At 52.6% G+C, this 27,721-nt stretch overlaps 1 protein-coding gene and 1 non-coding gene across 5 annotated transcripts; one reads left to right on the top strand and one right to left on the bottom strand.

The window, feature by feature from the left end:
- Positions 1–137: 137 nt before the first annotated feature.
- PKN1 (protein kinase N1) lies at positions 138–27,282 on the top strand. 4 transcript variants are annotated; one of them, XM_059696631.1, is made up of 22 exons: positions 138–296; positions 4,611–4,914; positions 6,433–6,584; positions 8,151–8,286; positions 11,252–11,397; positions 11,841–12,054; positions 12,763–12,957; positions 15,144–15,253; positions 15,345–15,488; positions 17,251–17,326; positions 17,406–17,547; positions 17,635–17,728; positions 22,764–22,843; positions 22,920–22,995; positions 23,090–23,181; positions 25,189–25,365; positions 25,567–25,629; positions 25,744–25,820; positions 25,985–26,127; positions 26,403–26,510; positions 26,592–26,672; positions 27,006–27,282. In XM_059696631.1, exons 1-22 carry the CDS (start codon positions 276–278, stop codon positions 27,207–27,209), a joined length of 2,835 nt encoding a protein of 944 aa, XP_059552614.1. In that variant the 5' UTR covers positions 138–275; the 3' UTR covers positions 27,210–27,282. The 4 variants fall into 4 exon arrangements, 3 of the variants coding, with proteins under 3 accessions (XP_059552614.1, XP_059552612.1, XP_059552613.1); XM_059696629.1 differs by lacking the exon at positions 138–296 and adding an exon at positions 1,303–1,374; XM_059696630.1 differs by lacking the exon at positions 138–296 and adding an exon at positions 3,673–3,782.
- Positions 7,494–7,600, bottom strand: LOC132236208 (U6 spliceosomal RNA). The gene has a single exon (XR_009453175.1). It is a non-coding gene; the product is annotated as a U6 spliceosomal RNA (small nuclear RNA).
- Positions 27,283–27,721: the final 439 nt, after the last annotated feature.

The following is a 27,721-nucleotide window of genomic DNA, read 5'->3' on the forward strand; positions in this document are numbered from 1 at the left end:
GAGCCCCGCCCCTCTGCCCCGCCCCCTCCCCGGGCGCCGACCTCGGCGGTCACGTGACGGCTCCGGCGGCCGCTGGGGCCGGAGGGCGCGGCGCGCGGACGCGGCGGCCTGGTCCGGCGGGGCCGGAGTGGAGCAGGCCGAGCGGGCCGCGCCCCGGGCCTGGGTCCCGCTGTGCCCGCCCCCTTTCCGCCCTTCGCACCCCGCGCGGGGCGCACGCGCGCTTTCCCCGCCACCCCTCCCTCCGCACGGGGACCCCTGGCGGGCGGCGCGAGGACATGGCCAGCGACGCCGTGCAGGTAGGCGCACCTGCATCCGCAGCCGCTCCGCGGCCGCCGGGCGCCGGGCACCCCCGCCCGCGCGCTGCCGGGATCCCCGAGACCAGGGCGGCCAGGGCGGGAGCCTCCCGAGTGCCCGGCGTCCCTCCCCTGGGCCCGTCGGGTGGAGCCAGCACGGCCCCCTTCTCGGCAGGTGGAGGTAGGCACCGGGGGGAGCGGGGAGGTCCGGAAGCCCTCGCCGCACCCCCAAGCTCCACCCCTCCCCGATCATTTGAGGGGCGCCGCGGAGGTACGACGTGGGTTGTCTGAGGCTGGCTGTGCTTAGGAATCCCCAGTGCTTGTCGCCCCGTCACTCGCCGCCCCTCCCCCTCAGGGTTTGATTCTCGGCAGGTGCCGCTTTACCTGGGGCAGGTGCTTGGCATGGTGCCTCGGGAGGGGAGGAGGCCACGCGGCCCGGCCCGTGCCCTTCCCCCGCACAACAAAGCTCCAGTGGCCCCGCCTCCGGACTGAGCTTTACGAGGGTCGCGACGCTACTCGGATTGGCACCTGTTGGCAGAAGTGCCCGAGTCACCTCATTATGTGGGGGGTCTGGGAGTCCACAGGGCCATCCTCTGGGCTGCCAGGTGGAACCTCATCCCAGGTGGGAATACCCGGGTCAACAGGCTGGGGATTTTCTCATACCTGGAATCCTACCTGGGCATGGGGAGTAGGGCTGGGTCACCCTCCTCCCCCCTCCCCCCACATACACACACAGAGGCACAGGTGACTGATGCCAATCTGCTGCCCAGCTATGTACTCCCTGTGCCACCTTGTGGACATGGCCTGAACTCACCTCCCCCACCTTTGATAAGCAGGGCCGGGTGACTTCTGACCTTTGGTTCAATGACCCAAATCTGAGACATGTCCTGTGCCCCCTTAGTGCCTCACCATCTCAGCGTCGTCTGTGGTGCTGTGTAACCAGGTTCTCGTCTCCTTCTGCACCTGCCCTCCATCCCCTCTGTGTCTCCCCCATGTCCCCCTGTCCCCCACCCCAGTCCTGCTGATGGCCTGCCAGCCTTGCCGAGGAGCTGGGCGTATATGGTGTTGCAGATCACACAAGGTCAGACCTTGGGGCTGGGGAGGGCCAGGGTCCCTGTCTCTCCCCAGGGCCCTGAGAGGGCTGTTTAGAAATCCCCATTATATGCATGTGCTTGGTATGTACCAAACATGACCGGGATGGAGGCTGTGATTCCTGGAACGAGGCTGGACCTGTGCCGTGGTTCCCCTTCCCATCTCTTGCCCGCTTCCCCCCCCCCCCCCTCCTGTTCATCCTTTTCTTGTGGCTGCTTGGGCCTGCCACCCTGTCCCTCTGTCTGTCCCAACTTGTGCCTGTCTGTTCTGTGTCCGGCAAACGGATGTCCTGTCCAGATTCCGGAAACGCCCAAAGCATTGAAATCTCCGGACGTGGGGGTCTAGGTCCCTGGTTGCCCTTGGAAGAGGGGAGGATTCTGGGAGATAGGCCTGAGGTCTCCTGCTTTACAGTGAGAGGTGGTGGAGCAGGGACTCCCTCAGCCTGGGCCAGGCCCCTGATTCATGGGTTCACCCTGCTGGCCCTCTGGTGACTCCTGCCTCCTGGGTACGAGTGAGTCACTCTAGGGAGAACCCAGGAGGTCAGGCCTCCCTTCCTCCCTGCTCTGCATATTCTCAAGCCTCAGCTGCCGGCGGTCAACTGCTCCTCTCTGCCTGGACCCCCATTTGAGATGGTTCCGCTCCTGGCTGCACCCCTGCTCTGCCTGCTGGGGGCTGGGTGGGGCTGGGCAGTGGGCACGGCCTGGTTGGGAGTGGGTAGTATTAGATGACCCTGAGTTTAAATTCCAGCGCTGTCACTTCCCTGCCGTGTGTCCTGGGCCGGGTGCCTTTGTCTCTCCGAGCCATGGTTCTGCTCTTAGAAAAATGGGACTAAGAGGGTGTGGTGTGTTCATGGTTGGGAGGAAATGTAGACCAGCACCCTGCAGGTGGGGCTGCTGTGAAATCCTTACTGGCAGTCATGGTCAGTAGCGCAGGGTGTCAGTCTGTGTCCTTTAACCCAGGTTTCTCAGCCTCAGCACTATTTTTAAAAAAATAAATATTTTTATTGATTTCGGAGAGGGAGAAACATCAATGATGAGAGAGAATCCTGCAAGCCCCCTACTGGGGATCAAGCCCACAACCTAGGCATGTGCCCTTGTTTGGATTCGAACCCGGTACCCTTTAGCTGGCAGGCCGACACTCTATCCACTGAGCCAAACTGGCTAGGGCAGCCTCAGCACTGTTGACATTCGGGGCTGAATCACACTTAAGGTGGGGACTGCCCTGTGCTCTCTAGGTTATTGAGCAGCATTGCTAGTCTCAACCCATTAGATGCCCCATCCTCACGCCCAGTTGTGACAACCAAACATGTTTCTGGGTGACGTCAGATCCCTCGGAGGTGGGGTGTGCAAAGTCCCCCACCCTCACTGAGAACTGCTCTGTCATCTCTCTGAGCCTCAGTTTCCTCACCTGTAAAGTGGGGGAGAATAATGGCAGCTGCTCAGGATTAATGTGAGTGATGGGTGGGGTGTGGGGGTGTGGCTTTCGGCCTGCTGTAAACCCTCCCTGGGGGCAGCTGCCCTTGAGGTTGGTCAGGAGCCAAGGAAGACTTTCTACATCTGTGAAATGGGATCTCTGGGGGGTGGGGGGGGTCAGCGCCTGACAGTGGAGCCTGCACTAGGGTTCTGGGCACTCCTGCTGTAAGTCCTGGTTCTGCCTCGTGCCGGCTGTGAGACCTTGGGACAAGCTATGTCACCATTCAGGGTTCAGTTTCTTCATCTTGAAAATGGGGTGATAACATCTGTAGTACTTTCCGCAATAAAGATAAATTTATAAAAGAAAATGGGGTGATAATAGCACCTGCCTCATGGACTTCATGAGTTGCCCTGGGTTATTATTACTATCATTATTACTCAAGTCATACTTGAGCTTCAGAGGGCCGCTGGTTTGGGGTACCCTCACCCCACCGCTCCAGTACTGTTTTCTTAGATCTCAGGGAGGTGCCCTTGGCCAGGCCAGGCCCCCGAGGCCTCCAAGCTGTAGTCAGCAGCAGTGGGCACGCAGAGGAAGCAGGAAGTTGTGACTGCCTGCCTGCATCTGCAGGCAGGGGGCTGGCTCATGTAAACAACCATGTACATTTGCATATCGGTGTACACTGGTGTTCTGTGCACATGCCCGTAGGTATATGAGAGTGTGCACACCTCTGAGTCAGCCCCAGGGGCCTGTATACCCTTGGGGGAGCCTGCCCTCAAGTTCATTCAGACGGGTGCTGAGGAGAAAGGTTCCCTAGATGCACAGAGCCCCGGAGCTGGCCCAGCGCAGGGGTTGCTGGGAGCTAGCAGGAAAGAGGAAGTGGCCAGTGAGAGGCCCTGGTAGGGCTGAGGTTCAGGAAGAGGGCAGGGCCCTCAGCCGGGACCCAGGATGGCGGAGGCTGAACCACCTTTGGACCAGGAGCTGGAGGTGGGCCTGGGGTCCCTGTGGGAGGAGGGCAGAAGAGGACCCCAAGCAGCACAGGCCAGAGGCCCTGCTCTTGGTGCCCCTCAGTTTTGGACAGAAGAGAGGAGCTCGGTTGGAGTTTCTGTTTGGAAGATGGAACTATCTGAGGCCCTTGGGGACTCGCACGTCAGGGAGATAGAGGAAGAAAGAGATAGGGCTCTGCTTCTTAGGTCCTGGTTGTAGGGGATAAGAAGAGGGGAGACGGGGACTGTCATTGCGGCCTCCTAGTTTGGGAGTATAGCAGAGGGAAGATGAGGCCGGCCTTGGCACTTGCTAGTTTGAGGCACAGCAAAGGGGAGAAAGAGCCTGTCCTCAGGACCCCAGCCCCATAGTTTTGGGGGGCAGCAGAGGCCTGCCCTTGATACTTCCTTGATTGGGGAGCAGCAGAGGGAAGATGGGGCCTCCTAGTCTGGAGGGACAGCAAAGAGGAGAAGAGGGTCTGCCCGCAGGACCTTGCCATTTGGAGGGGCAACGAAAGGGAGACAATGCCTATCCTTGGGGCTCCCTAGTTTGGGAGGACAGTGTAAGGGAGGTAGGGCCTGTCCTAGGGGAACCCCCTAGTTTGGGGAGCACAGTGGTGGGGCAATGGGGCCTGTCCTCCAGAATCCCACCATGTAAGAAACAGGTAAAGGGAGACAGGGCATTGTCTCACCTCCCAGTTTTGGGGCGTCAGAGGATGTGGAGCAGGCCCTGTCATGGGAGCCCCAGGCTGGGAGGAGGCCAGGCTTGGCTGGCTGAGTGGTCTTTACCCCACATCCTCCTGGCCCCACTGACCCTGCTCTGTCCCCGCAGAGTGAGCCCCGCAGCTGGTCCCTGCTGGAGCAGCTGGGTCTGGCAGGTGCTGACCTGGCAGCTCCGGGGGTGCAACAGCAGCTGGAACTAGAGCGGGAGCGGCTGCGGCGAGAGATCCGCAAGGAGCTGAAGCTGAAGGAGGGTGCCGAGAACCTGCGGCGGGCCACGACCGACCTGGGCCGCAGCCTCGGGCCTGTGGAGCTGCTGCTGCGAGGCTCCTCACGCAGGCTTGACCTGCTGCACCAGCAGCTGCAGGAGCTGCACGCCCACGTGGTGCTGCCCGACCCTGCGGCTGCCACCCATGGTGAGCGGGGCCTTCCCAGAGGAGGCAGGACTTCGGGGGCACCACTGCCAGGGACTGAGCTGCAGGTTCCCAGAGGGAGGTTAGCCCCATCTCCACGGACCCCCAGGGAGACACACTGGGTTGCAGTAGCCTCCACCCTCAAAAACAGTTCGAGCAAACATCAAAACCAACACCCAGAGACTTACAGTGCCACACAAGAACCCCAAACCACACACAGCCACACCAACGCCTGGACAACACCAAAGGACCCACCCAGTGTTACACCAGTATCTGGACTCACAGTCACACCAACACCCAGACAACACCCAAGGACTTAGACATTATCACGTGAGTCCCAGGAAGGCTTCAAGTCACACAGCACGCGGAGACTTCCATACTACCTCCCAGCACCCAAACAGATGCACACACAGTCACATCAACACACAAACAATACACACCCAGAGACTCACACACGGTCACACCAACCCCCACAGATTCACATAAACACAGCTGTCTAGCTCTTCCAGACGTACACTGTCTATCAACAGCCAGAGACTTGTATGCATAACGGGACAGGGCCTGAAGCCCCAACGCCACTTTCACCAGCACCCAGCCTTTCCATACAATAGGCATATCAATAGCTAGGGGCCCACAGTCATGTCAGTACTATGAGTAGTGCGTTAGGCCAACACCCAGAATCTCATATGGTCACATCTACACCTAGAGTCACTCCCACAGTCACATTACTCTCCACAGAGTCACACAGAGCCATGCCAGCTCCAGAGACGAGTATCTGGCTGTACACACCCAGACACTCAGACACAGTCATCCCATCACCTGAGATCTGAACATGTAGTTGTGCCAACAGTCAGAAACATGCTAGGGTCGCCCCAGCACCCAGATTCTCACACAGTCCTTTTCTCTTTTCTTTTTTAAATGTTTTCTTGATTTATAGAGAGTGGGGGGTGGGGGGGAAGGGATAGAGAGATAGAAATATTGATGAGAGAGAAACATCATTGATCAGGTGCCTCCTGCACGCCCCTACTGGAGATAGAGCCTGCAACCCGGGCATGTGCCCTGACCCGGAATCAAACCAGCAGCCTCTTGGTCCTTGGGTCGACGCTTAACCCCTGAGCCACACAAGCCGTGCTGACATAGTCCTTCCAGCCCGCTGTCTCACACAGTTACACAAGCGCCTAGGGAGACCACACTGGCTTCATCATGCCAGTACCCTATGGGTTACAGATAACCACACTCACACCCATGGCCTCCACACAGCTGTGTAAAGAATTAGGGGCCTCTGTTCATAGTCCCACCAACAGTGAGGACTCATGCACACCTGGACACTTGCCCATTCATGCTGGTCCCGCCCTGGCACTGAGGGGTTCCCTCCGAGGTCTGGGGTGGTTGGATCCTCAGGGCCCTGGCCTGGGATGGAATCCGGGTTGGACAGAGGGCAGATCCTTTCAGCTGGGCCAAACCTCCTGGGCAGATGGAGGTGAGGGCCCTGGTGACTCTGTCGCACCCACCTCTCTCCAGATGCCCCCCTGTCCCCTGGTGAGGGTGGCCCGGCCTGCTCAGCCGCCAACCTGAGCCGCGTGGCTGGTCTGGAGAAGCAGCTGGCCATCGAGCTGAAGGTGAAGCAGGGGGCAGAAAACATGATCCAGACATACAGCAACGGCAGCACCAAGGTAGGGCACAAGCAGGCACCCCCATGTGCATGCATGCTCTTGAACAGGTCTTGGGCAGCGGGTGGGAGAGGTCGGGGGCTAAGGGAGGACAGGGACTGATGGGGGGGCGGGAGGCAGGACTGGAGTGCAAGCAGGCCCTATGGGAAAGGGGGTGACTGTGCGTGATGTCAGACAGACACATGGCAGAGACTGTCCTCCCACACTTAGTTGTCCCCTAGAGACTTGAGGGTGTCCATGGTCAGGCCCACACAGAGCCACTCACTGCTAGTGACATCTCTCTGACACATGTCAACACCTGGATGCACACATGTCATCAACCTAACATCCAGAGACATACCCATGTCATAACATCTAGAGTCACAGAGTCATAGCAACACTTAGACACCCACACACCATATAACATGTAGAGACATCACCTAGACCCACAGATACACCATTAAATTCACACCCAGAGACCAGAGTTTTCATACAGATATCCCCCCAGTCATACCAACACGGGGACACTGTCACAGGTCTGTCTGTCCCAACACCCAGAGACACTCACACAGACAAGCAGTCAGACATGCTGCTAGAGACACTTGTTCACCCATGCTTGTGTGCTCACACACATACACACACACACATACAAATATTACATGTGAGGGAATAAGCTACACAGATTATTTTTTCTAGCTTTTATTGAGCAATAACATACAGACGTATGGGAAACTTAAGTGTACAACCCAATGAAATTTTACCTGTGTACACACCACCCCATCAAAATCCAGAACATTTCCAATCACCCAGAAAGTTCCCTCCTTCAGTCAATACCCAGGCTTCTCTCACCACAGGTTAGCTTTGCCTGGTTCTGAAACACAGCACAAAGCAGATGGAAAAATCCACAACCAGTTTCTTCTTCTTTTTTTTTTTTTTAATATGGAACGCTTCACGAATTTGCGTGTCATCCTTGCGCAGGGGCCATGCTAATCTTCTCTCTATCGTTCCAATTTTAGTATATGTGCTGCCAAAGCGAGCATGACAACTGTTTCTACTACTTGTGTGTACAGAGGGTCCTGGGCTATGTCCAGTCATTGCAGTACCTTGAACTGCACACAGAAACATCTGGAGCCCCATTATAGCAGACTGTCTCATACACCCACCTAGTCACCCTTGGAGACTCACCCACGTGGCTACAGTCAGGGCTACCCCTGCCATGGGGACGTGCATGCGTGCGAACAGCTAATGCGAATACAGTGCCTGCTGGTGCCAGGCACAGCCCTGAGCTCTTCATACAGATCAGCCTCTTTAATCTTCAGCCCAGTGGGGATCAGTGCTCTTAGTACTGATCCCATTCCTGCAGATTGAGGAAACAAGCCCAGAGAGGTTAAGTGGCTTGCCTGAAGCCACACAGCTGTGGCAGAGCCAGGATTCAGGCCCCCTGGGCTGCATCACCCCTTTACATCCAGGAGCACACAGATACAGGCACTCTGTCACACCGTCACCCAGGCCTGCACTGTGTGGACAGTAAGGCCGGTGGTTGGACCCCAGCTGTTCAGCTATCCTCTCACTTCCTACCTCTGCCCCCAGGACCGGAAGCTGCTGTTGACGGCCCAGCAGATGCTACAGGACAGTAAGACCAAAATTGACATCATCCGCATGCAGCTCCGCCGGGCGCTGCAGGCCTGCCAGCTGGAGAGCCAGGCAGCCCCAGATGAGGCCCAAGGTGAGCCCCTCGCCTTGAGACAGCCTAGCCTGCATTTAGACTTGCAGCTCAGCTCTCAGCCCTGAGAGGGAGCCCTTTCTGTGGCAGAGAGGTGGGTGCTGTGACTCACTCTGTCACTGGAGCCTGTTCCCCCTCTCTGGGCCTCAGTTTCCCATTTTGTTCCACTTGAAGTTTACCCTAGATCAGATTTTGGCAAACGATAGCCCACAGGCCAAATCTGCTACTGCTTTTTTTTCTTCCTTTTGTAAGTAAATTTTTATTGGCACACAGCAATGCCCATTTATTACTATCATCTAAGGCCAGTTTTGCACTGGGACAGCAGAGCTGCGTAGTGACAACAGAGCCTGTGTGGTCTGCAAAGCCAAAAATATTTACTCCCAAATTTTATAGAAAAAATTGCAGACATCTGGACTAAGTGGTTGCCTTGTCATGTTGGTTCATGTTGTGTAAATCCGTGGGTGTCCACCGCATGTGTGTGTCTGTCAATGAATGCCTGAGGGGTGTCTCAACCTGATGTCAACCTGAACTTGTGGCAGGGTCTTGATGTATTGTGTGACTGTGTCTGCTACTGATGTGTGTCAGCATTAATGTGCCATAGACTGTGGGGACCATCGGTTGAGTGTATGCCCTGGTAACTATGCTAGTTTGTGTGTCACCATGACAGAGGAGTGTCAGCTGTTGGCGGGTGTTAGGGTGCTTGGGCTGCTATTACAGAGCCATAGACTGTGTGGCTGATAAACAGACATTTATTGCTCACAGTCTGGAGGCTGGAAGTCCAGGATCAAGGTGCTCGCAGTTCCAGTGTCCGGTGAGGCCCACTCCTTGGCTCATAGATGGTGTCTGCAAGCTCTCTTCTTGTGGTGAAAGGGGTGAAGGAGCTCTCTGGGGTCTCTCTTATTTATTTATTTAATTTATTTTTTAAAAAAATATTTTTATTGATTTCAGAGAGGAAGGAAGAGGGGGAGAGAGAGAGGTAGAAACATCGATGATAAGAGAGAATCCTCGATCAGGCTGCCTCCTGCATGTTCCCCACTGGGGATGGAGCCCACAACCTGGGCATGTGCCCTGACCGGGAATCGAACCTCGGCCTCCTGGTTAAATAGGTCAACGCTCAACCACTGAGCACACCGGCCAGGCCTGGGGTCTTTGTTATAAGGGCGCTAATCCCATTCATGAGGGCTCCACCGTCATGATCTAATCACCTCCTAAAGGTCCCACCTCCTAATACTGCCATGTTGGGGCTGGGTTTCAACATAAGAATTTTGGGGAGACACGTACATTCAGACCATAGCAGTCGGGTTTGTAACTCAGATGACAATGCGTGTGTCTTTGGGGGGGGCGGAGTGTCAGTATGACTGTCCCTGTGATTGTCTCTCTGTATTGTGAATACCCTTGTGGGTTTCTCAGTGATGGTGTGTGATGGTATGATGATGGCCATGCGCTTCTCGGTGATATCATGAACTTGGGGACAGTATGACTTTGTCCTGTAAGTGTAAGTCTCAGTGATTGTCTGAGTGCCATGAGACAGCAGGCCTAGAAGCAAGAGTGTGACTATGTTTGTAAGATGACGTGCCTGTGAATATCAGGGTTCCTGTGGCACTATGTTGTCGGTGTGCAGGTGAGTGCCATACACCTGTGGGTAATGGTATGCCTCTGGCTGAGCTCCAGGGTCTGGGTCTGGTGTACAGGACAGCGAGACTGTTGGGCTGTTTCCCGTCTTTTGCTCTTAGAAAGATGGCTGCCATGAATAGTGTACCTGTCAAGACAGCCATGGATAAATGTGACCAAGGCCTTGTGCCTCTGGGTGACAAGTCATACACCTGTGTGACAGTGTGTCCCGGTGCCTGTTCCTGTGCCTTTGGGTGACTGGCTGTGTCCTGTGTCAGGGACCTCACACTGGGTGTGACAGCCAGCTTTTCGACATTGGGTCCCCATGCCTATGGGTATTGGTGGCACTGCCCTGCCTGGGTGACAGTGTGATGACATTTCTTTGCCTATCTCTGTGCCTTATCTATGTGGCCGTGTGATTACGTTCTTATGATTTTCCCTGGGCTGGAGTTAGAGTCCTGGGATTTCTGCCGTGGTGTGACCGTGTGTCTTAAGGGTCTTGTGATCATGCCCTTCTGCCCCTGTGACAATGTCCCTTTGCCAAAATTGGGTTGTTTACAGTCTTTTGCTCTTAGAAAGAAGGCTGCCATGGATAACAGTGTACCTCTGTCAAGTGCAGAGGTGTTTCTATGGGACGCAGTCCCTGAATTGGGATGTGGATCAAAGAGTAAATACAGCCCTGACCAGTTTTGCTCAGTGGATAGAGTGTCGGCCTGTGGACTGAAGGGTCCCAGGTTCGATTCCGGTCAAGGGCATGTACCTTGGTTGCAGGCACATTTCCAGTAGGGGGTGTGCAAGAGGCAGCTGAATCGATGTTTCTCTCTCATCGATGTTTCTAACTCTCTATCACTCTCCTTCTGCCTTCCTCTCTGTAAAAAATCAATAAAATATATTTTAAAAACAAAGAGTAAATACATTTGTGATTTTGACAGACATGGCCAAACTGCCTCCATTGAAAGGCAACTTGAATTCCCATCAGCAAGGTATAAAAGTTACTTTTTTAAAAAAATGTCCTGTGTTTGTGTGACTATATTCTTGTGGCTGTCCAGTTGTCCATGGTGTCCCCATGACAGTCCCTGGGGAAGCAGTAGGATCCTGACAGTGTTTCTGTCCCTCAGCGTGTGTTGACAGCGTGCCTGTGTGTCTGACTGCCCAGTGTGACAGCCTCTGTCCGAGACCAACCCTGGGAGTGACAGTATTTGGATAAAAGAGCCTGCCCACCCCTTGGGTGAAACTTGATGCGTGTTGGTGGTGATATGTCTGTGGCCAGTGCCAGCTCTTATGGAAGGCTGTGTGTCTGGGTTGGTTAGACCTGGATCCCAGGCCCGCCTCACTGCCCTGTGCCCTGTGCCCACAGGGGGTCCGGACCTGGGGGCGGTGGAGCTGCGCATTGAGGAGCTGCGGCACCACTTCCGAGTTGAGCACGCGGTGGCCGAGGGCGCCAAGAATGTGCTGCGCCTGCTCAGCGCCGCCAAGGCCCCTGACCGCAAGGCAGTCAGCGAGGTGAGCAGCGAAGCCTCCGTGTGCGAGGGGCGGGGCCTCCGTGTGGGGGCGGGGCATTTAGTGATGCGGGGTGGGGCCTCCGTGTGGGGGCGGGGCATTTAGTGATGTGGGTGGGGCCTCCGTGTGGGGGCGGGGCATTTAGTGATATGGGGTGGGGCCTCCGTGTGGGGGCGGGGCATTTAGTGATGTGGGGTGGGGCCTCCGTGTGCGAGGGGCGGGGCATTTAGTGATATGGGGTGCGGCCTCCGTGTGGGGGCGGGGCCTTGGCGTGGGAGTGCCGCGATGCGGGTGGGGGCTTTAGTCCATGTGATCAGACCTACTTTTCAGGAAGTTAAGGGAGGCTTGGGTTTGGGGCCTCAAGGGAAAAGGGGCCCTAGGTAGGACTTAGTCGGACACCCCCAGCCCAGCTGTGTCCCCAGCCGGCCCTGCTCCTCCTACTGCAGGCCCAGGAGAAGCTGACCGAGTCCAACCAGAAGCTGGGGCTTCTTCGAGAGGCCCTGGAGCGGCGACTTGGGGAGCTGCCCACTGACCACCCCAAGGGGCAGCTGCTGCGCGAGGAGCTCGTTGCAGCCTCATCCGCAGTCTTCAGTGCCCGCCTGGCTGGGCCCTTCCCTGCCATGCACTATAGCACCTTATGCAAGCCCTCACCGCTCACAGGTGGGTCCCGACCTCCCCTACCTGAACCCACCCCACAGCTCTGAACTCCTGACCCCTCACTGTCCCCAACTCCCCCCTCATCCCCCCCCCCCAAAGATCCAGACTCCCATCCCACTGTTGTCTCACTTTTCCATTCACCCCAACCCTCCAGCCTGGACTCCTGCCCTACCTTGCCCTCTGATTTTGGACTCCTCTCTCACTTTCCCCACCTCCCCATCCAGCTCTGCCTTTCTCCTGCAGCCATAGTCCCTCAGTCCAGCCACTCACTCTCAGAACCTTTGGCGCTGAACCTCTGCCCCTGCCCCTAACCCACCCTCCTTAGACTCCTCAACCACTACCTCCCCAGACCAACCCTACAGTAGGCCTCAGCCCCTGCCCTGGACCTCAGATGGCCCTCTGAATCATGGCCTGGTTCTGCTCTGCTTCTCCTTGCCTGGACTTCCAGCCTACACGCTTTTCTGTCCTAAACCCCAACACCCGGAGCCCCTCCCGAGCCTGGCCTGCTGCAGCCTCTCCCCTCCCCCTGATCCCATATTCCTTATTTCTGGGCACAGCCATCCTGTATCAGCTCCCCTGCCCCATTCTGATTGTCCTTCACCTGCTCCCACTTGCGTGCTGGCTGTTTCTGTATATACCTACTTCACCTGGGGCCCCCTCCCTTCCACTTGCCCCAATGGTGGTTCCTCCCTGAGCCTCACCCTCCCTCAGGGACCCTGGAGGTGCGTGTGGTGGGCTGCAGGGACCTTCCAGAGACCATCCCCTGGAACCCTTCACCCTCAACGGGAGGGCCTGGGCCCCCGGACAGCCGCACCCCCTTCCTGAGCCGGCCAGCTCGGGGCCTTTACAGCCGAAGTGGAAGCCTTAGTGGCCGGAGCAGCCTCAAAGCAGAAGCCGAGAACACCAGTGAGTGGGTCTGGAGGGATGAGGTGGGGTGAGGGGTCCTTGGATACCCCACATGTATAACACTCTAACGGCACACTCGTTAAGATGGGTACTGTAAGCTAAACAGCAGGTGTCAGGGAGGATGTGGAGAAATTGGAACCCTTGGGCACAGTTGGTGAGAATGTAAAATGGTGCAGCCACTGAACAGCATGACAGATCCTCAAAAAATTAAACATGGAATTACCATTTGACCCAGCAGTCCTGCCTCTGCGTATATGCCCAAAAGAGTTGAAAGCAGGTTCTTGAAGAGACATTTGCACACCTGTGGTCATAGCACATGATTCAACCATAGCCAAAAGGTAGAAGCAACCCAAATGCCCATTGAACCACATCGTGCTGAGGGAAATAAGCCAGTCACGAAAAGACAAATGCTGTGATTCCACTTATGTGCGTTCTCTAGAGCAGTCCAACTCATGGAGGTGGAAGGAATGGTGGTTCCCAGTGACTGGGGGTGCAGGATGGGGAGTTAATGCTTAATGAGGACAGAGTTTCAGTTTGGGCATATGAACGCGTTCTGCAGATAGATGGTGGTGATGGTCACATGACAGCGTGAACATACTTAATGTCACGTGGCTCTCCACCTAAAAATGTTTGTGATGGAAACTTCTATATGAATTTACCACAATAAAGAAACACTAATATATATAAAGTGTGTGTAATGAAAAGTAACATTAGGGCAAACATTCATATATCCACCACCCAGGTCAAGAAATAGAACTCTCTGGAAGCTTCCTCAGGTTCCCTCCCCAATTCTCGCCCCTTCCTTTTCTGTCCTAGTGGTAACTACTCTTCCGACTTCATGGTTGTCTTTTTTTTCCTTTTTCTTTTTTTTGGTTTCCTTTGTAATTTTAGCACTTCATATATGTGGAAGCATACAGATTCCATATCAGTGGCTTCTTTCATTCAACATTGTTTGGAAGATGGATCCATATTGTTGTGTTAAACTATAGTTCATTCATTTTTACTCCTGTTTAATAGTCTATTGTCTTAAACTGAGCCAAATCAAATTGATGTCTTTCAGTTTTTTTGTGTTTTTTTACACAAAGTTTTATATATTTTTTTAACTTTATTTTTAAAAATATTTTGTATTGATTTGAGGCATAGAAAAGGGAGAGGATTAGAGAGATAGAAACATCGATGAGGGAGAAACATCAATTGGCTGCCTCCTGCACTCCCCTCACTGGGGATTGAGCCCATAATCCAGGCATGTGCCCTGGCCGGGAATCAAACTGGTGACCTCTTGGTTCATGGGTCAAAGTTCAACTACTGTACCACACAGAAGTTGATTTTTTTAAATTTTTTTTAGAGAGAGAGGAAGGGAGAGAGAGAAACACCAATCTGCTGCCTCATGCATGTCTCTTTTGTGTTGTTTTTTGTGTTGTAAAAAATAGTTCAATATCAGCAATTTCATGATTTAGGTAATAAGACTATATTGTCATTTTGAAGGTGTTCCTCAAAAATTTATACACATACTTTGAATAATTATAAAGGCAGTGTTTATTAAAGTACATTTCATTTTCAGAACTGAGCTGTCAGCTGTTAAAGTGTGTATACATTTCTTTGGGACACCCTATGTGTTAATTCCTCTGTTAATGGACAGGGAGATGCTTCCAGTTTAGGGCCATTATATAAGCATTATATTATGCATCTTCTGGTACATATCTGCATGCATTTTTCTAGGGTAAATATTTAGGAGTACATTGCTGGAATGTGTAATGTGCATATAGAATAAAAGTAAATTTGGATCCCTACCTCACATCATACACAAAAATCAACTGGAGGTGGATTAAAGGCTTTAATATGAAAGGTAGACCTAACTGGTTTGGCTCAGTGGATAGAGTGTTGTCCTGTGGACTGAAGGGTCCCTGGTTCAATTTCGGTCAAGGGCACATGCCCCGGTTGCAGGTTCAATCCCCAGTGTGGGGCGTGCAGGAGGCAGCCAATCAATGATTCTTATCATTGATGTTTCTCTCTCTCCCTCTCCCTTCCTCTCTGAAATCAATAAAAATATATATTTTTAAAAAGATAGCATAGCAGAATATTATGATAGGAAATATGATAAAAATATTTAATAAGATAAAAGAGCTATATCCCACCCCAGCATTTCCTGACCCTCTCATCCCCCCACCCCTCTTCCCTGGTTGCAGGTGAAGTTAGTACTGTGCTCAAGCTGGATAACACAGTGGTGGGACAGACATCCTGGAAGCCATGTGGTCCCAATGCCTGGGACCAGAGCTTCACCCTGGAGCTAGAGAGGGTGAGCTAGGTTGGGGGACAATGGGGCCTGAAGGAGGAGGGTTCTGGGCCTTGGGCACCCCCAAATGATGGCCCTCTTCCTTTCCCTTGAGGCACGGGAACTGGAATTGGCTGTGTTCTGGCGGGACCAGCGGGGCCTGTGTGCCCTCAAATTCCTGAAGTTGGAGGATTTCTTGGACAACGAGAGGCATGAGGTCCAGCTGGACATGGAACCCCAGGGCTGCCTGGTGGCTGAGGTACAGTCATACCCCTAACCCTGAGAAAATACTTCCTGCATCTCCAGGTCCAAATTTGGAAGATATGTATCGATTGGGCTCAGAACCTTGATAGAAAAGTACATCTAATTAGTTACATCAGTGACATGACTTAAGCTTGGATTGATTTTGTTTTGAGGCAAGATTTAAAAAAATTTTTTTAACAGAATTTTGTCAAACCAGAAAAGAAAAACAAAACTTGGCTACATGTCATGGCCCATGGCAACAGGTGCTAGCAGAGCCACAGTCAAGTAGAGAGAGATTCCTTCTGCAGTGGGGTTAGGGTTCAAGTCCGGGATCCCACCCTCAGCACCGTAGACATGGGGGCCGGATCCTCCTCAGTTGCAGGGGCCATTCTGTACATTGTCGGGTACTGAGCAGCATCCCTGGTTTCCACCCCCAGGATGCCAGTTGCAACCCCCTGGTTGTGACAGCCACAGTGTCTCCAGACCTTGTCAATCGTCCCCTGGTCGAGAGGCCATGATCTGAATAACATTCCTAGCTGACCCCTTTCGTATGTCCCCAGTGCCTTGCTGAGGTTCACTTGTTCATCCTCACAACAACCTAATGCACAGCTGACAGTGGAGGAAACTGAGGCCCAGAGAAGAAAAGCCCCTGGCCCTTCATTTAGCCCAAAGTATCCTAAAAAAATTTTTAAATTTGCCTCTAACATATCCATGTGCCCTGTTTTATATATATATATATACATCCCTCCCCATACCCATATCCCCATGTGAAAATTCTTAGGTGATCTCATAATCCAGGAACTGAAGGAAACGAAGAGCTGACTTCAGTGGCAGGCCAGTTTCTTCTATGAACTGGTGGAGGTGGCCCGGGGGCAGATTCTGAAGCCTTCAGGCTTTCTCTCTGGCATTTGATTTTGTTTTATGCTTCCCCAAAATGCCATCCGGTAGAACTTTCTATAGTTGTGTTGTCGATGAGACAACAATAGTTGCATTCTGCTGTGGGAGGAAATGTTTTCTGTCTGTGTCATCCAGTATAGTAGCCGCCAGCCTAGTAGCCACTTGAAGTGTGGCCAGTGTGACTGGGGAACTGAAACGTTAAAGTTACTTAATTTTGTTTCACTTAAATAGCCACATGTGGCTAGTGGCAACTGTATTGGACACACATAAAGTGACACTGTTCTGTGACTTTAGCACTTTCTAGAAGATGTGTTGGAGTTTGGAGTTGGAGAATTCAGCTAGACCAGTGGTGGCCCCATCTGGGTGGGCACCAGTATCACCTGGAGGGCTTATTGAAACAGACCGCTGGGCCCACCCCTGGTGTTTCTGAACCAGTGAGTCCAGGTGGGGGGCTCGTGGATCTGCATTCTAGCACCTTCCCTGGCAATGCTGATTTGCAGGTCTGGGACCGCTCTCGGGAATCAGGGCACTAAGTGACGTAGGACCTGTTTGCTGGAGTTGAATGTGCATCTTGTTGGGTCAGACTCCCTCCCCACCCCTTGAGAAAGGCTTGGGTGCCCGCTTCTCATGTCTCCAAAATGACACACTCTCTCTCCCTTCCTTGCTCTCTCCTTTCCTTGCCTCCCGCACGTGCCCCAACTGGGGCCGAGGAGGTGGCTCTGCCAAGCGGTGGATTGGTTTTGTAACCCCTTAATATGGTGCAATGCCACAGTGATCGGAATCCCCAAAACATGCACGTGCACCCCTCTGCTCCTAAGGGCTTCTCCACTAAGCTGCCTGGAAGTGGGCAAGGGTCCTCACCTGGTGATCCCTCTCCCCAGGTCACCTTCCGCAACCCTGTCATTGAGAGGATACCCCGGCTTCGACGGCAGAAGAAAATCTTCTCCAAGCAGCAAGGTGAATGGGTGGGTCCGGGCAGGGGAGAGGCCCGGGGCCCCAGGAGCGTCTCGGAGGTGACACTGCCCCGTCCCCCCAGGGAAGGCGTTCCAGCGTGCTAGGCAGATGAACATCGACGTCGCCACCTGGGTGCGGCTGCTTCGAAGGTTCATTCCCAGTGCCACGGCCACAGGCACCTTCAGCCCGGGGTCTTCTCCCGCACCCGAGACCCGATCCACAGGGTAAGGAGGACAGGCCCTGGGGTCCCTGCTGCCCCTGTTGCTTCTCAGGGTGCTGGGTCCGATATACCCTCCGTTTTTGTACTACAGCGACATATCCGTGGAGAAGCTTAACCTCGGGGCGGATTTGGACAGCTCCCCCCAGAAGAGCCCTCTGGGCTTTCCTTCCAGCCCATCAAGTCTGGTAAGCACCTCTCTCCTCCCCTAAGCCTGGCTAGGCAGCACCAGGGAGCCTCCTTCCCAGCTCAAGGCCCAGAGACCACCGGGAACTTCCCTGGGTCACACAGCACTCCTCTGGCAGAACCCAGGTCCAGTACTTTTTGTTGTTGTTAATCCTCACCTGAGGATATTTTTCCTATTGATTTTTTTTTTAGAGAGAATGGAGGGAAGGAGGGAGGAGGAGAAAGAGATTAAGAGAGAAACATCGATGTGAGAGAGACACATCGATTGCTTGCCTCCTGCATGAGCCCCAACTGGGGCAGGGAGTGAACCTGCAACCCAGTGCAAGTTCCTTGACAGGGAATTGAACCCGTGAGCCTTCAGTTTTTGGGCCGATGCTCTAACCACTTAGCAGCACCTGCCAGGGCAGGGTCCAGTTCTTTATCCTGGATAAAAACATGAGCTCCAGAGCCAGGCCTCCTGGCCCCCATTCCTGCCCTGCTACCTCCTAGCTGTGTGACCCATGCCAAGCACTGCCCTGTAAAAATGAGCATGTTTAAAACTCATGTCAAAGATAGAAGTCAAGATAGTGGTTTTCTCTGGGTGGGGTGGGGATGGTTATTGATAGGAGGGGGACACAGGGGAGCCTGCCAAGTGACAGGAGTCTTCTACATCTTGCTCTAGGTCAGAGGTCAGCATGCTTTTTCTGTAAAGGGTGATATAATCAGTATTTTCATCTTTGTGGGCCAGGTAGCCTTGGTCCTAACTATCAACACTGCCGTTGTGGAAAGCAGCCACACGTAATACTAACATACACCAGTGGGTGTGGCGGTGTTCTGGGAAAACCTGACTGATGGGCACTGAAGTTTCAATGATACATCATTCTCATAGATCAGGAAGTACTCTTTTGATTTTCCCATCCCTTTAAAATTATAAAGGCCATCCTTAGTTTACAAACCATAGAAAAAACAGCATTTACCCACTCCTTGTCTAGGCATGGGGACCCAGGTGGACATGTATATGATAGCTGATCCCTTCACCATCTCCCTGAGTGCATTTTAAATTATTATTATTTTAAAATATATGTTGATTTCAGAGAGGAAGGGAGAGGGAGAAAGATAAAAACATCAATGAGGAGAGAGAATCATTGATTGGCTGCACACCCCCGACTGGGGATCAAGCCTGCAACCCAGGCATGTGCCCTTGACCAGAATTGAACCCAGGACCCTCCAGTCTGCAGGCCAACACTCTATCCACTGAGCCAAACCAGCTAGGGCCTGAGTGCATTTTATATTTTATTTTGTTTGTTGATCCTCACCCGAGGATATTTTTTCCATTGATTTTTTTAGAGAGAAGGGAAGGGAGAGGGAGAGACACAGAGAGAGAAACATCAATGTGAGAGACACATCAACTGGTTGCATCCCACACGTGCCCCAACTGGGGCCGGGGATTGAGCCTGCAACCAAGGTACGTGCCCTTGTCTGGAATCAGTCCTCGGGCCAGCACTCTAACTACTGAGCAAACCGTAGGGCTATTTCATTTAAAATAAAAATAACCTTGGCTGGGTGGCTCAGCTGGTTGAAACATTGTTTAACCCCAAAAGGTTGTGGGTTCCATATCCGAGTCAGGGAACATACCTAGGTTGTAGGTTCAATCCTGGGTTGGGGTGGGTATAGGAGGCAGCTAATCGATGTTTCTCTCTCACATCGATGTTTCTCTTTCTCCCTTCCTTGCTTTCTAAAAATCAATGAAAAAAAATATATATATATATCCTTGGGTGAGGATTAAAGAGAAAGAAAATAATACATGCTTCATGGCATTGAATTAAATGAGATATCTCATTATATGAGATGATATGAGTTTGGCAAAAAAAGAAACCCAAACCTCCCCAAAACCTCCCATTAGTAACACTGATGGCTGGGAAAGGTGCAGGAAAACAGGCAGCCCACGGGCATGCCCACTGTTACATCCACTTGGGGGGCTAGCTGGCTGAGTTAAAAATGGACACTATCTTACCCTGCCCAGAGTGACTCAGCAATTAAAGCATCAGTTCCTGCACCAAAGAGTCTTGGGTTCAATTTCCGGTCAAAGGCACATACCTGGGTTGCAGGTTCGATCCCCATTCCCAGGAGGCACGTGCAGGAGGCAACCAATCAATGTGTCTCTCTCCCATCGATGTTTCTCTCTCTCCCCCCTCCCTCCTTTCCATTCTTTCTGAAAAGCAATGGAAAAAATATCCTTGGTGAGGATTAACCAAACAAAAAACAAAGAAATGGATACTGACTTGACCCAGAAATCCCACTCTGGACCTACCCTAGATCTTCACACAGCATCACATCCTGTTCACTGCAGCAGCTTTGTGAGGGCAAAAGTGTGGAAACAACTTCAGGGTCCCTCCATGGGAACCAGTGCTAAATAAATGACAAAGTGGAATAGTATGCAGCTGTGAAAATGAAACAAGTCTGGTGTGCCGGTGTAGACTGATTTCCAAGACAGATTGTCCAGTGGGAGAGCAAGATTAGGATATTGTCTAAAAAAAGACCCCGAATAGCTGCAGCAATCCTGAAAAAGAACAAAGTAGGTGGGATCTCAATACCAGATATCAAGTTGTATTACAAAGCCACTGTTCTCAAAACTGCCTGGTACTGGCACAAGAATAGGCATATAGATCAATGGAATAGAATAGAGAGCCCAGAAATCGGCCCGAACCAATATGCTCAATTAATATTTGACAAAGGAGGCAAGAACATACAATGGAGCCAAGATAGTCTCTTCAATAAATGGTGCTGGGAAAATTGGATAGATATATGCAAGAAAATGAAACTAGACCACCAACTTACACCATACACAAAAATAAACTCAAAATGGATAAAGGACTTAAATGTACGACGGGAAACCATAAAAATTCTAGAAGAATCCAAAGGCAACAAAATCTCAGACATATCCCAAAGCAATTTCTTCACTGATACAGCTCCTAGGGCACTTGAAACTAAAGAAAAAATGAACAAATGGGACTACATCAAAATAAAAAGCTTCTGCACAGCAAAAGAAACCATCAACAAAACAACGAGAAAACCCACTGTGTGGGAAAACATATTTGCCAATGACATATCTGATAAGGGCCTAATCTCCAAAATTTATAGGGAACTCATACAACTTAACAAAAGAAAGATAAACAATCCAATCAAAAAATGGGCAAAGGACCTAAATAGACACCTTTCAAAAGAGGACATCCAGAAAGCCCAGAGACATATGAAAACATGCTCAAAGTCACTAATCATCCGAGAGATGCAAATCAAAACAGCAATGAGGTACCATCTCACACCTGTCAGACTGGCTATCATCAACAAATCAACAAACGACAAGTGCTGGAGAGGATGTGGAGAAAAAGGAACACTTGTGCACTGCTGGTGGGAATGCAGACTAGTGCAGCCACTATGGAAGACAGTATGGAGTTTCCTTAAAAAACTGAAAATGGAACTCCCATTTGACCCTGTGATCCCACTTCTAGGAATATATCCCAAGAAACCAGAAACACCAATCAGAAAGGATATATGCACCCCTATGTTCATAGCAGCACAATTCACCATAGCTAAGATCTGGAAACAGCCTAAGTGCCCATCAGTAGATGAATGGATTAGAAAACTGTGGTACATCTACACGATGGAATACTATGCTGCTGTAAAAAGGAAGGAACTCTTACCATTTGCAACGTCATTGATGGAACTGGAGAGCATTATGCTAAGTGAAATAAGCCAGTCAATAAAGGAAAAATACCACATGATCTCACTCATTCATGGACAATAGAGACCATTATAAACTTTTGAACAATAATAGATACAGAGGCAGAGCTGCCTCAAACAGATTGTCAAACTGCAGCGGGAAGGCCGGGGAGGGTTGGGGGGCAGGAGGTAGGGGGGTAAGAGATCAACTAAAGGACTTGTATGCATGCATATAAGCATAACCAATGGACATAAGACACTGGGTGATAGGGGAGGCTAGGGGACTGTCTAGGGCGGGGGGATAAAATGGATACATATTTAATACCCTTTGTAATACTTTAAGCAATAAAAAAAAAAAATAAAGAGTGATAGTCTTTAAAAAAAAAAAAAGATTAGGATATTGTCAATAGAATATTGTGCAAGGAAAGTGGAGCCTATCCTGGCACTTTTGTTCATGTGGGTATAAACTATATCTAGAAAGATACCAAGGAAATCACTGACAGCACTGGCTCTAGGGAGGGCAGCTGAGGCAGGGAGGACTGTGCTTGAGCCTGTTTGTACTGATTGAATTTTTGGAACTGTGTACTTTTTCCCCATAAAAATATTAATTTTGATTCTTTTCAAAGTTACATATAGATGTGGTATAAAGAATTAATGCCACCTCTAGCCAGTTTGGCTCAGTGGATAGAGCACTGATTGGCCTGCAGACTGAAGGGTCCTGGGTTCCATTCGGTCAAGGGCACATGCCTAGATTTCAGGCTCCATCCCCAGCAGGGGGCGTGCAGAAGGCAGCCGATCAATGATTCTCTCTCATCATTGATGTTTCTATCTCTTTCTTCCTCTCCCTTCCTCACTGAAATCAATAAAAAATATATTTTATAAAGGTCTTGTTTAAAAAAAAAGAATTAAGTGGCTCCAAAGGGCTAATACCAATAAAGGGAATAAGTAGATAAATGGTAAATATTTTACAGCATGAAATGCACTGGGGAGAAAAATAAAGCAGAAAAGAGGGGATGGAGAGGGTTGGTATTGCGGGTTCTATTACTTATTTCATAGCGTGGTCCGCTGACCACCTACGAAGGTGACATTTGAATAAAGGCCTGAAGGAGGTGAGGAAGGAACTGCAGAAAAGAGTTCTAGGCGAGGGGACACTCCGTGCAGAGATCCGAGGGTGGAAGCATGCCTGGTCTGTGCAGGGCACAGTGAGAGGAACTTGTGGTTAGACGGAAGTGAACGAGGGGCAAGTGGGAGCAGAGGTGAGGTCAGAGAGGTGACAGGAGCCTTGGTGGCTATTGTGGTTATGGGGTGCCTCACTCTGACCCCATCTCTCTGCTACAGAGTTCGCCAGTCCAGGAGACAACCACCACATCTGAGCTGCCTTCAGAGACTCAGGAGACCACAGGCCCCGCCCTATGCAGGTGACACCCCTCCCCTGTCCACCACCCACCACCGCTGCCCACTGTCCCTGTCCCCACCAGTGTCCTCTCTCCACAGCCCTCTCAGGAAGTCACCCCTGACCCTCGAGGACTTCAAGTTCCTGGCAGTGTTGGGCCGGGGTCACTTTGGGAAGGTGAGACGGTGGCAGGAGGTTGAAGTGCTGGGAGTCTACACCCTTGGGTCTCTGGACTGGTTGCTAAGGCCACCCCTGCCCACTGTGGTTACAGGTGCTGCTGTCTGAGTTCCGGCCCAGTGGGGAGCTGTTCGCCATCAAGGCTCTGAAGAAAGGGGACATTGTGGCCCGAGATGAGGTGGAGAGGTGGGGACCCTGCTCAGGCCGTCTGAGAACATCAGTCTTCTCTCCTGGGAAATGGGAGTCAGAGCAGTCCTTCCTCACACTTACTGAGCTAGTACTTAAGAAAATACGAACTCTTTTCTTAACATTTACTTATTTACTTATTTATACTCACTCTTAGAAACATCCACTCTGCGCTTTATATTCACTGACTCATTTGTTCCCCACAGCAGCCCTGTGTGGTAAACACTGTTATTGCTCCCATTCTCCTGATGGCACAGAGAAGTTGAGCAAGTTGCCTGAGGTCACATAGCCAGTAAGCAGCCGGTCCAGGATTTAAACCTAGGGACTCAGGCTCTGAAGCCTGTGCTTTTTTTTTTTCTTCTTTTAATTGATTTCAGAGAGGAAGGAAGAGGAAGATAGGAACATTAATGATGAGAGAGAATCATTGATCGGCTGCTTCCTGCACACCCCCTACTGGGGATTGAGCCCACAACCCGGGCATGTGCTCTGACTTGGTATCGAACCAGGACCTCCTGGTTCATAGGTCAATGGTCATCCACTGAGCCACACCAGCCGGGCTGAAGCCTATGCTCTTAATGGTGCCATAGCATTGCCTCAGCTTTGGGGTCAGGGCCCTGAGTTCAAATCCCATCTCTGCCACAGACATACTCAGAGATCCTGGGGAGACCCTTCTGAACCTCAGCCTACCCCTCAATAAAAGGGGAGTAATAGTGTCTTTATTGCAGGGTAATCAAGGTGCATTAAATGAGAGACTGAATCTAGAGCATTCTGCATAGTGCCTGGCCTCCTGTAAATTCTCAGTTAGAAACACTGAGACTGTCCCCAATCTTCTTGATATCTTTTTGTTAACCAGGAACCCAATTCGGGCAGACTTAAGCAAATAGAAGAATTTATTGTTCTGGATCAGAAATGTCCAGGGGTGTCTGCCTTCAGGCATGGTTGTATCCAGGTGCTCAGATAATGTCTCCCAGTTCTGCTTTCCTGTGTATGGGCTTTGCAGTCCCCTCATAGCGGCAGAGATGCCCTCCACCCAGCAGTTTAAGGCTCATCCACTAGATTTAGCCCCTCTTCCTAAAAAATTCCAGGAGATCCCAGTCATATGCCTATGTTGCGGGCTCCATCCCCAGTAGGGGGCATGCTGGAGGCAGCCCACTGATGTTTCTCTCTCTCTCTTCCTCTCTCTGCAATCAATAAAAACATTTTTTTAAAATATATTTTTAGCCCTGACTGGTTTGGCTCAGTGGATAGAGCGTCGGCCTGCGGACTGAAAGGTCCCAGGTTCGATTCCGGTCAAGGGCATGTACCTTGGTTGCGGGCACATCCCCAGTAGGGAATGTTCAGGAGGCAGCTGATCAATGTTTCTCTCTCATTGATATTTCTAACTCTCTATCCCTCTCCCTTCCTCTCTGTGAAAAATCAATAAAATATATTTAAAATATATATATATATATATTTTTTTATTTCAGAGAGGAAGGGAGAGGGAAACAGAGAGAAACATTAATGATGTGAGAGAATCATTGATCAGCTGCCTCCTGCACGCCCCCTACTGGGCATTGAGCCCATAACCCAGGCATGTGCCCTTGACCAGAATTGAACCTGAGACCCTTCAATCCGCAGGCTGGTACTCTATCCATTGAGCCAAACCAGCTTGGGCAATAAAAACATTTTTTAAAAATTCCAACAGAAATCCTGAGATTGAGCCCCATTGGCTTGGCTTCCTCATTCCTGAATAAATTCCTGGCCAGGGAGATGGGGTGCTCCAATAGCCCACCCCTTGCAGCTCCCCAAAGAGAAGTTGGGGAAATGTTACTAGGATGACAGATGGATTCTAGGAGCCTGTTTAGCTGACAAGGCTGCCGAAGTTTAGCGATATGAAGCAATATGCCCAAGGTTGCACAGCCATAAGAGGCCTTCAACAAATATCCAATGTTTGAGGTCTCTAGGGAGTGTGAGAGTTGGGGGTAGGGAGCTACTATGCTCTCTGACCCCTGTCCCCACCCTGTCCAGCCTGATGTGTGAGAAGCGGATCTTGGCAGCGGTGACCAGCGCAGGACACCCCTTCCTGGTGAACCTGTTTGGCTGTTTCCAGACACCGGAGCACGTGTGCTTTGTGATGGAATACTCGGCTGGTGGGGACCTGATGCTGCACATCCACAGTGACGTCTTCTCCGAACCCCGAGCTATGTGAGCCTGGCCCCCTGCACCCCATGCCTCAGTCCCTTCTCCATCCTCCCCCTAAAGATCCCACCTTCCTCCCTGCCCGCCCCACCCCCACCAGCCCTTGGAGTCTGGTCGAACGGGGGGCTTTTGAGGATGTGGCATCAAGGTTTGTATGATCTTCCTTGTGGGGAGGCCTGGCTCCCTCACACCAGCCTCTCTCTGCAGCTTCTATTCAGCCTGCGTGGTGCTGGGGCTGCAGTTTCTCCACGAACACAAGATTGTCTACAGGTGTGTGCATGTGCATGCTCATGCATGCATGCTCTGCCCACTGGGGGGCCCTCAGGCTTCAGGCAGGGCCCCCATTCCCACTCATTCCTCTTTACATCCCCCAACCCCTCACAGGGACCTGAAGTTGGACAATCTGCTCCTGGACACGGAGGGCTATGTCAAGATCGCAGACTTTGGCCTCTGCAAGGAGGGTGAGAGGCGGGGCAGGGATCTGAGGGTATTAGACAGAATGGGGGGAAGGAATGGAGTCCCCAACCCTACCCAGGTTATCTCACAACCTCACCCTTGATCCTGGGACAGGGCTGGTGGGACCCCCTCCATCCCCCAATAATCTCACATGTCCCTGCTGCCCCAGGGATGGGCTATGGGGACCGGACCAGCACATTCTGTGGAACCCCGGAGTTCCTGGCCCCCGAGGTGCTGACAGACACGTCGTACACGCGGGCGGTGGACTGGTGGGGGCTGGGCGTGCTGCTCTATGAGATGCTGGTTGGTGAGGTGAGGCCACAGGCTGCCCCCACCCTGCTTGTCCCTGGGATGGCACTGGAACCTGCGTGTGCCCAGGGGTGGAATCAGAATCTGCCTCCAACACGTGTTGTGTGTCCAGGGGCAGGTGGCTTCTCCCTGGCCTTAGTTTCCAAATTGTAAAGTGGGGTACATACCCTCTGTGTGCAGGTGCAGCCAGAGCAGAGGGCTTGGGGCTGGGTGTGGCATGGCCAGAGGAGGTGCCTAATTCATTCGCCCTGTTCTCCCTGCTTTCTCCCTGTTCCCAGTCCCCTTTTCCAGGGGACGACGAGGAGGAAGTATTTGACAGCATCGTCAACGATGAGGTTCGCTACCCCCGATTCCTGTCAGCTGAAGCCATCGGCATCATGCGCAGGGTGAGGACCCCCCAAGCTGGGGTGTACTGGGGAGGGCTCTGGGGTCCGGAGGGAAGACTGATACTGTGCCCCCACGCGCAGCTTCTGCGGAGGAATCCGGAGCGGAGGCTGGGATCCAGCGAGAGGGATGCGGAGGATGTGAAGAAACAGCCCTTCTTCAGGGTGAGGACCCTCATCCTTCCAAGGGCCAGGCCATTTCCCCTACCTTGTTGCTTCACCTCCAACATCGTCACCCCTGCCTTCCCCCTCCCTCACCCTCACTGACCCTGCTACACCCATACCTCCTCCAGGCTGGCCTTAGGGAACCGCTGCCTTAGTGTGAGACCAGGCTCCCCTGATCCTTTCGGGCCTCCCAGCCCTGCCCACTCTGCCCCGCTATCCTGTGACTCAGAGGGACCTCCACAGATCCAGAGGTGGAGGGGGCGCAAGGGGCTGGCCCCTCATGCCGGCTGTGCCCCAGCCCCCCACACTGACCTCCCCCCACTCTCCCTGTAGACCCTGGGCTGGGACGCCCTGCTGGCCCGGCGCCTGCCGCCGCCCTTCGTGCCCACGCTGTCAGGCCGCACAGATGTCAGCAACTTTGATGAGGAGTTCACCGGGGAGGCCCCCACGCTGAGCCCGGCCCGGGACTCGAGGCCCCTCACGGCCGCGGAGCAGGCGGCCTTCCGGGACTTCGACTTCGTGGCCGGGGGCTGTTAGCCTGCTCCCCTGCCCTTGCTCCCACACAGCTGTTAGTTTTTAAAAATGCCTTTGGGGTTTGCCCCTCCATGCATCCCTGGCTCTTTTTGTTCACAGTAATGGGGATGGAGGGGCGTAATGAGAGGTGGGGAGAGTGGGGTGGGAAGATGCCTTGGGTTATGCTGGGGGGTAATTGGAAGGGAGTCAGGGGAGGATGGGCTATGGTAGGGAGCATGGACAGGCCTTGGAGGGAGGGGTTCAGGGCTGTGATGGGGCGTGGCTTGGGGGTACAGCCTTGGGACTCTGTTGGGGGAGCTCAGAGCCCCCGTGGGCGAATGGCTGCGGGAGTCCGTCCTGGCAGCGGCAGGGCCAGAAGCGCTCCACCACCCCCACTGTTCCCACTCGAGGCTGGAGCCTGGGGCTGCGGTCGCAGCACTCTGCGCATGCTCCTGCGGCTCCGGCTCCTCGTCAGGCGGCCTGGGCCCCCGCGTGGCCAGTTCCGGAACTGCACCGCCGGAGGAGCGCCCTGGCCT

The sequence above is a fragment of the Myotis daubentonii genome, chromosome 5, assembly GCF_963259705.1.
Source record: "Myotis daubentonii chromosome 5, mMyoDau2.1, whole genome shotgun sequence".
NCBI lineage: Eukaryota > Metazoa > Chordata > Mammalia > Chiroptera > Vespertilionidae > Myotis > Myotis daubentonii.

What these genes read in the sequence shown, in the direction of transcription:
- PKN1 (XM_059696629.1), top strand. Translation starts at nt 1,318, where the DNA reads ATGGCCTGCCAGCCTTGCCGAGGAGCTGGGCGTATATGGTGTTGCAGA. An exon ending in AGGGCTGCCTGGTGGCTGAG is followed by an intron (nt 15,489 to 17,250) that starts GTACAGTCATAC and finishes CCCTCTCCCCAG; the next exon opens with GTCACCTTCCGCAACCCTGT. An exon ending in CCATCGGCATCATGCGCAGG is followed by an intron (nt 26,511 to 26,591) that starts GTGAGGACCCCC and finishes CCCCACGCGCAG; the next exon opens with CTTCTGCGGAGGAATCCGGA.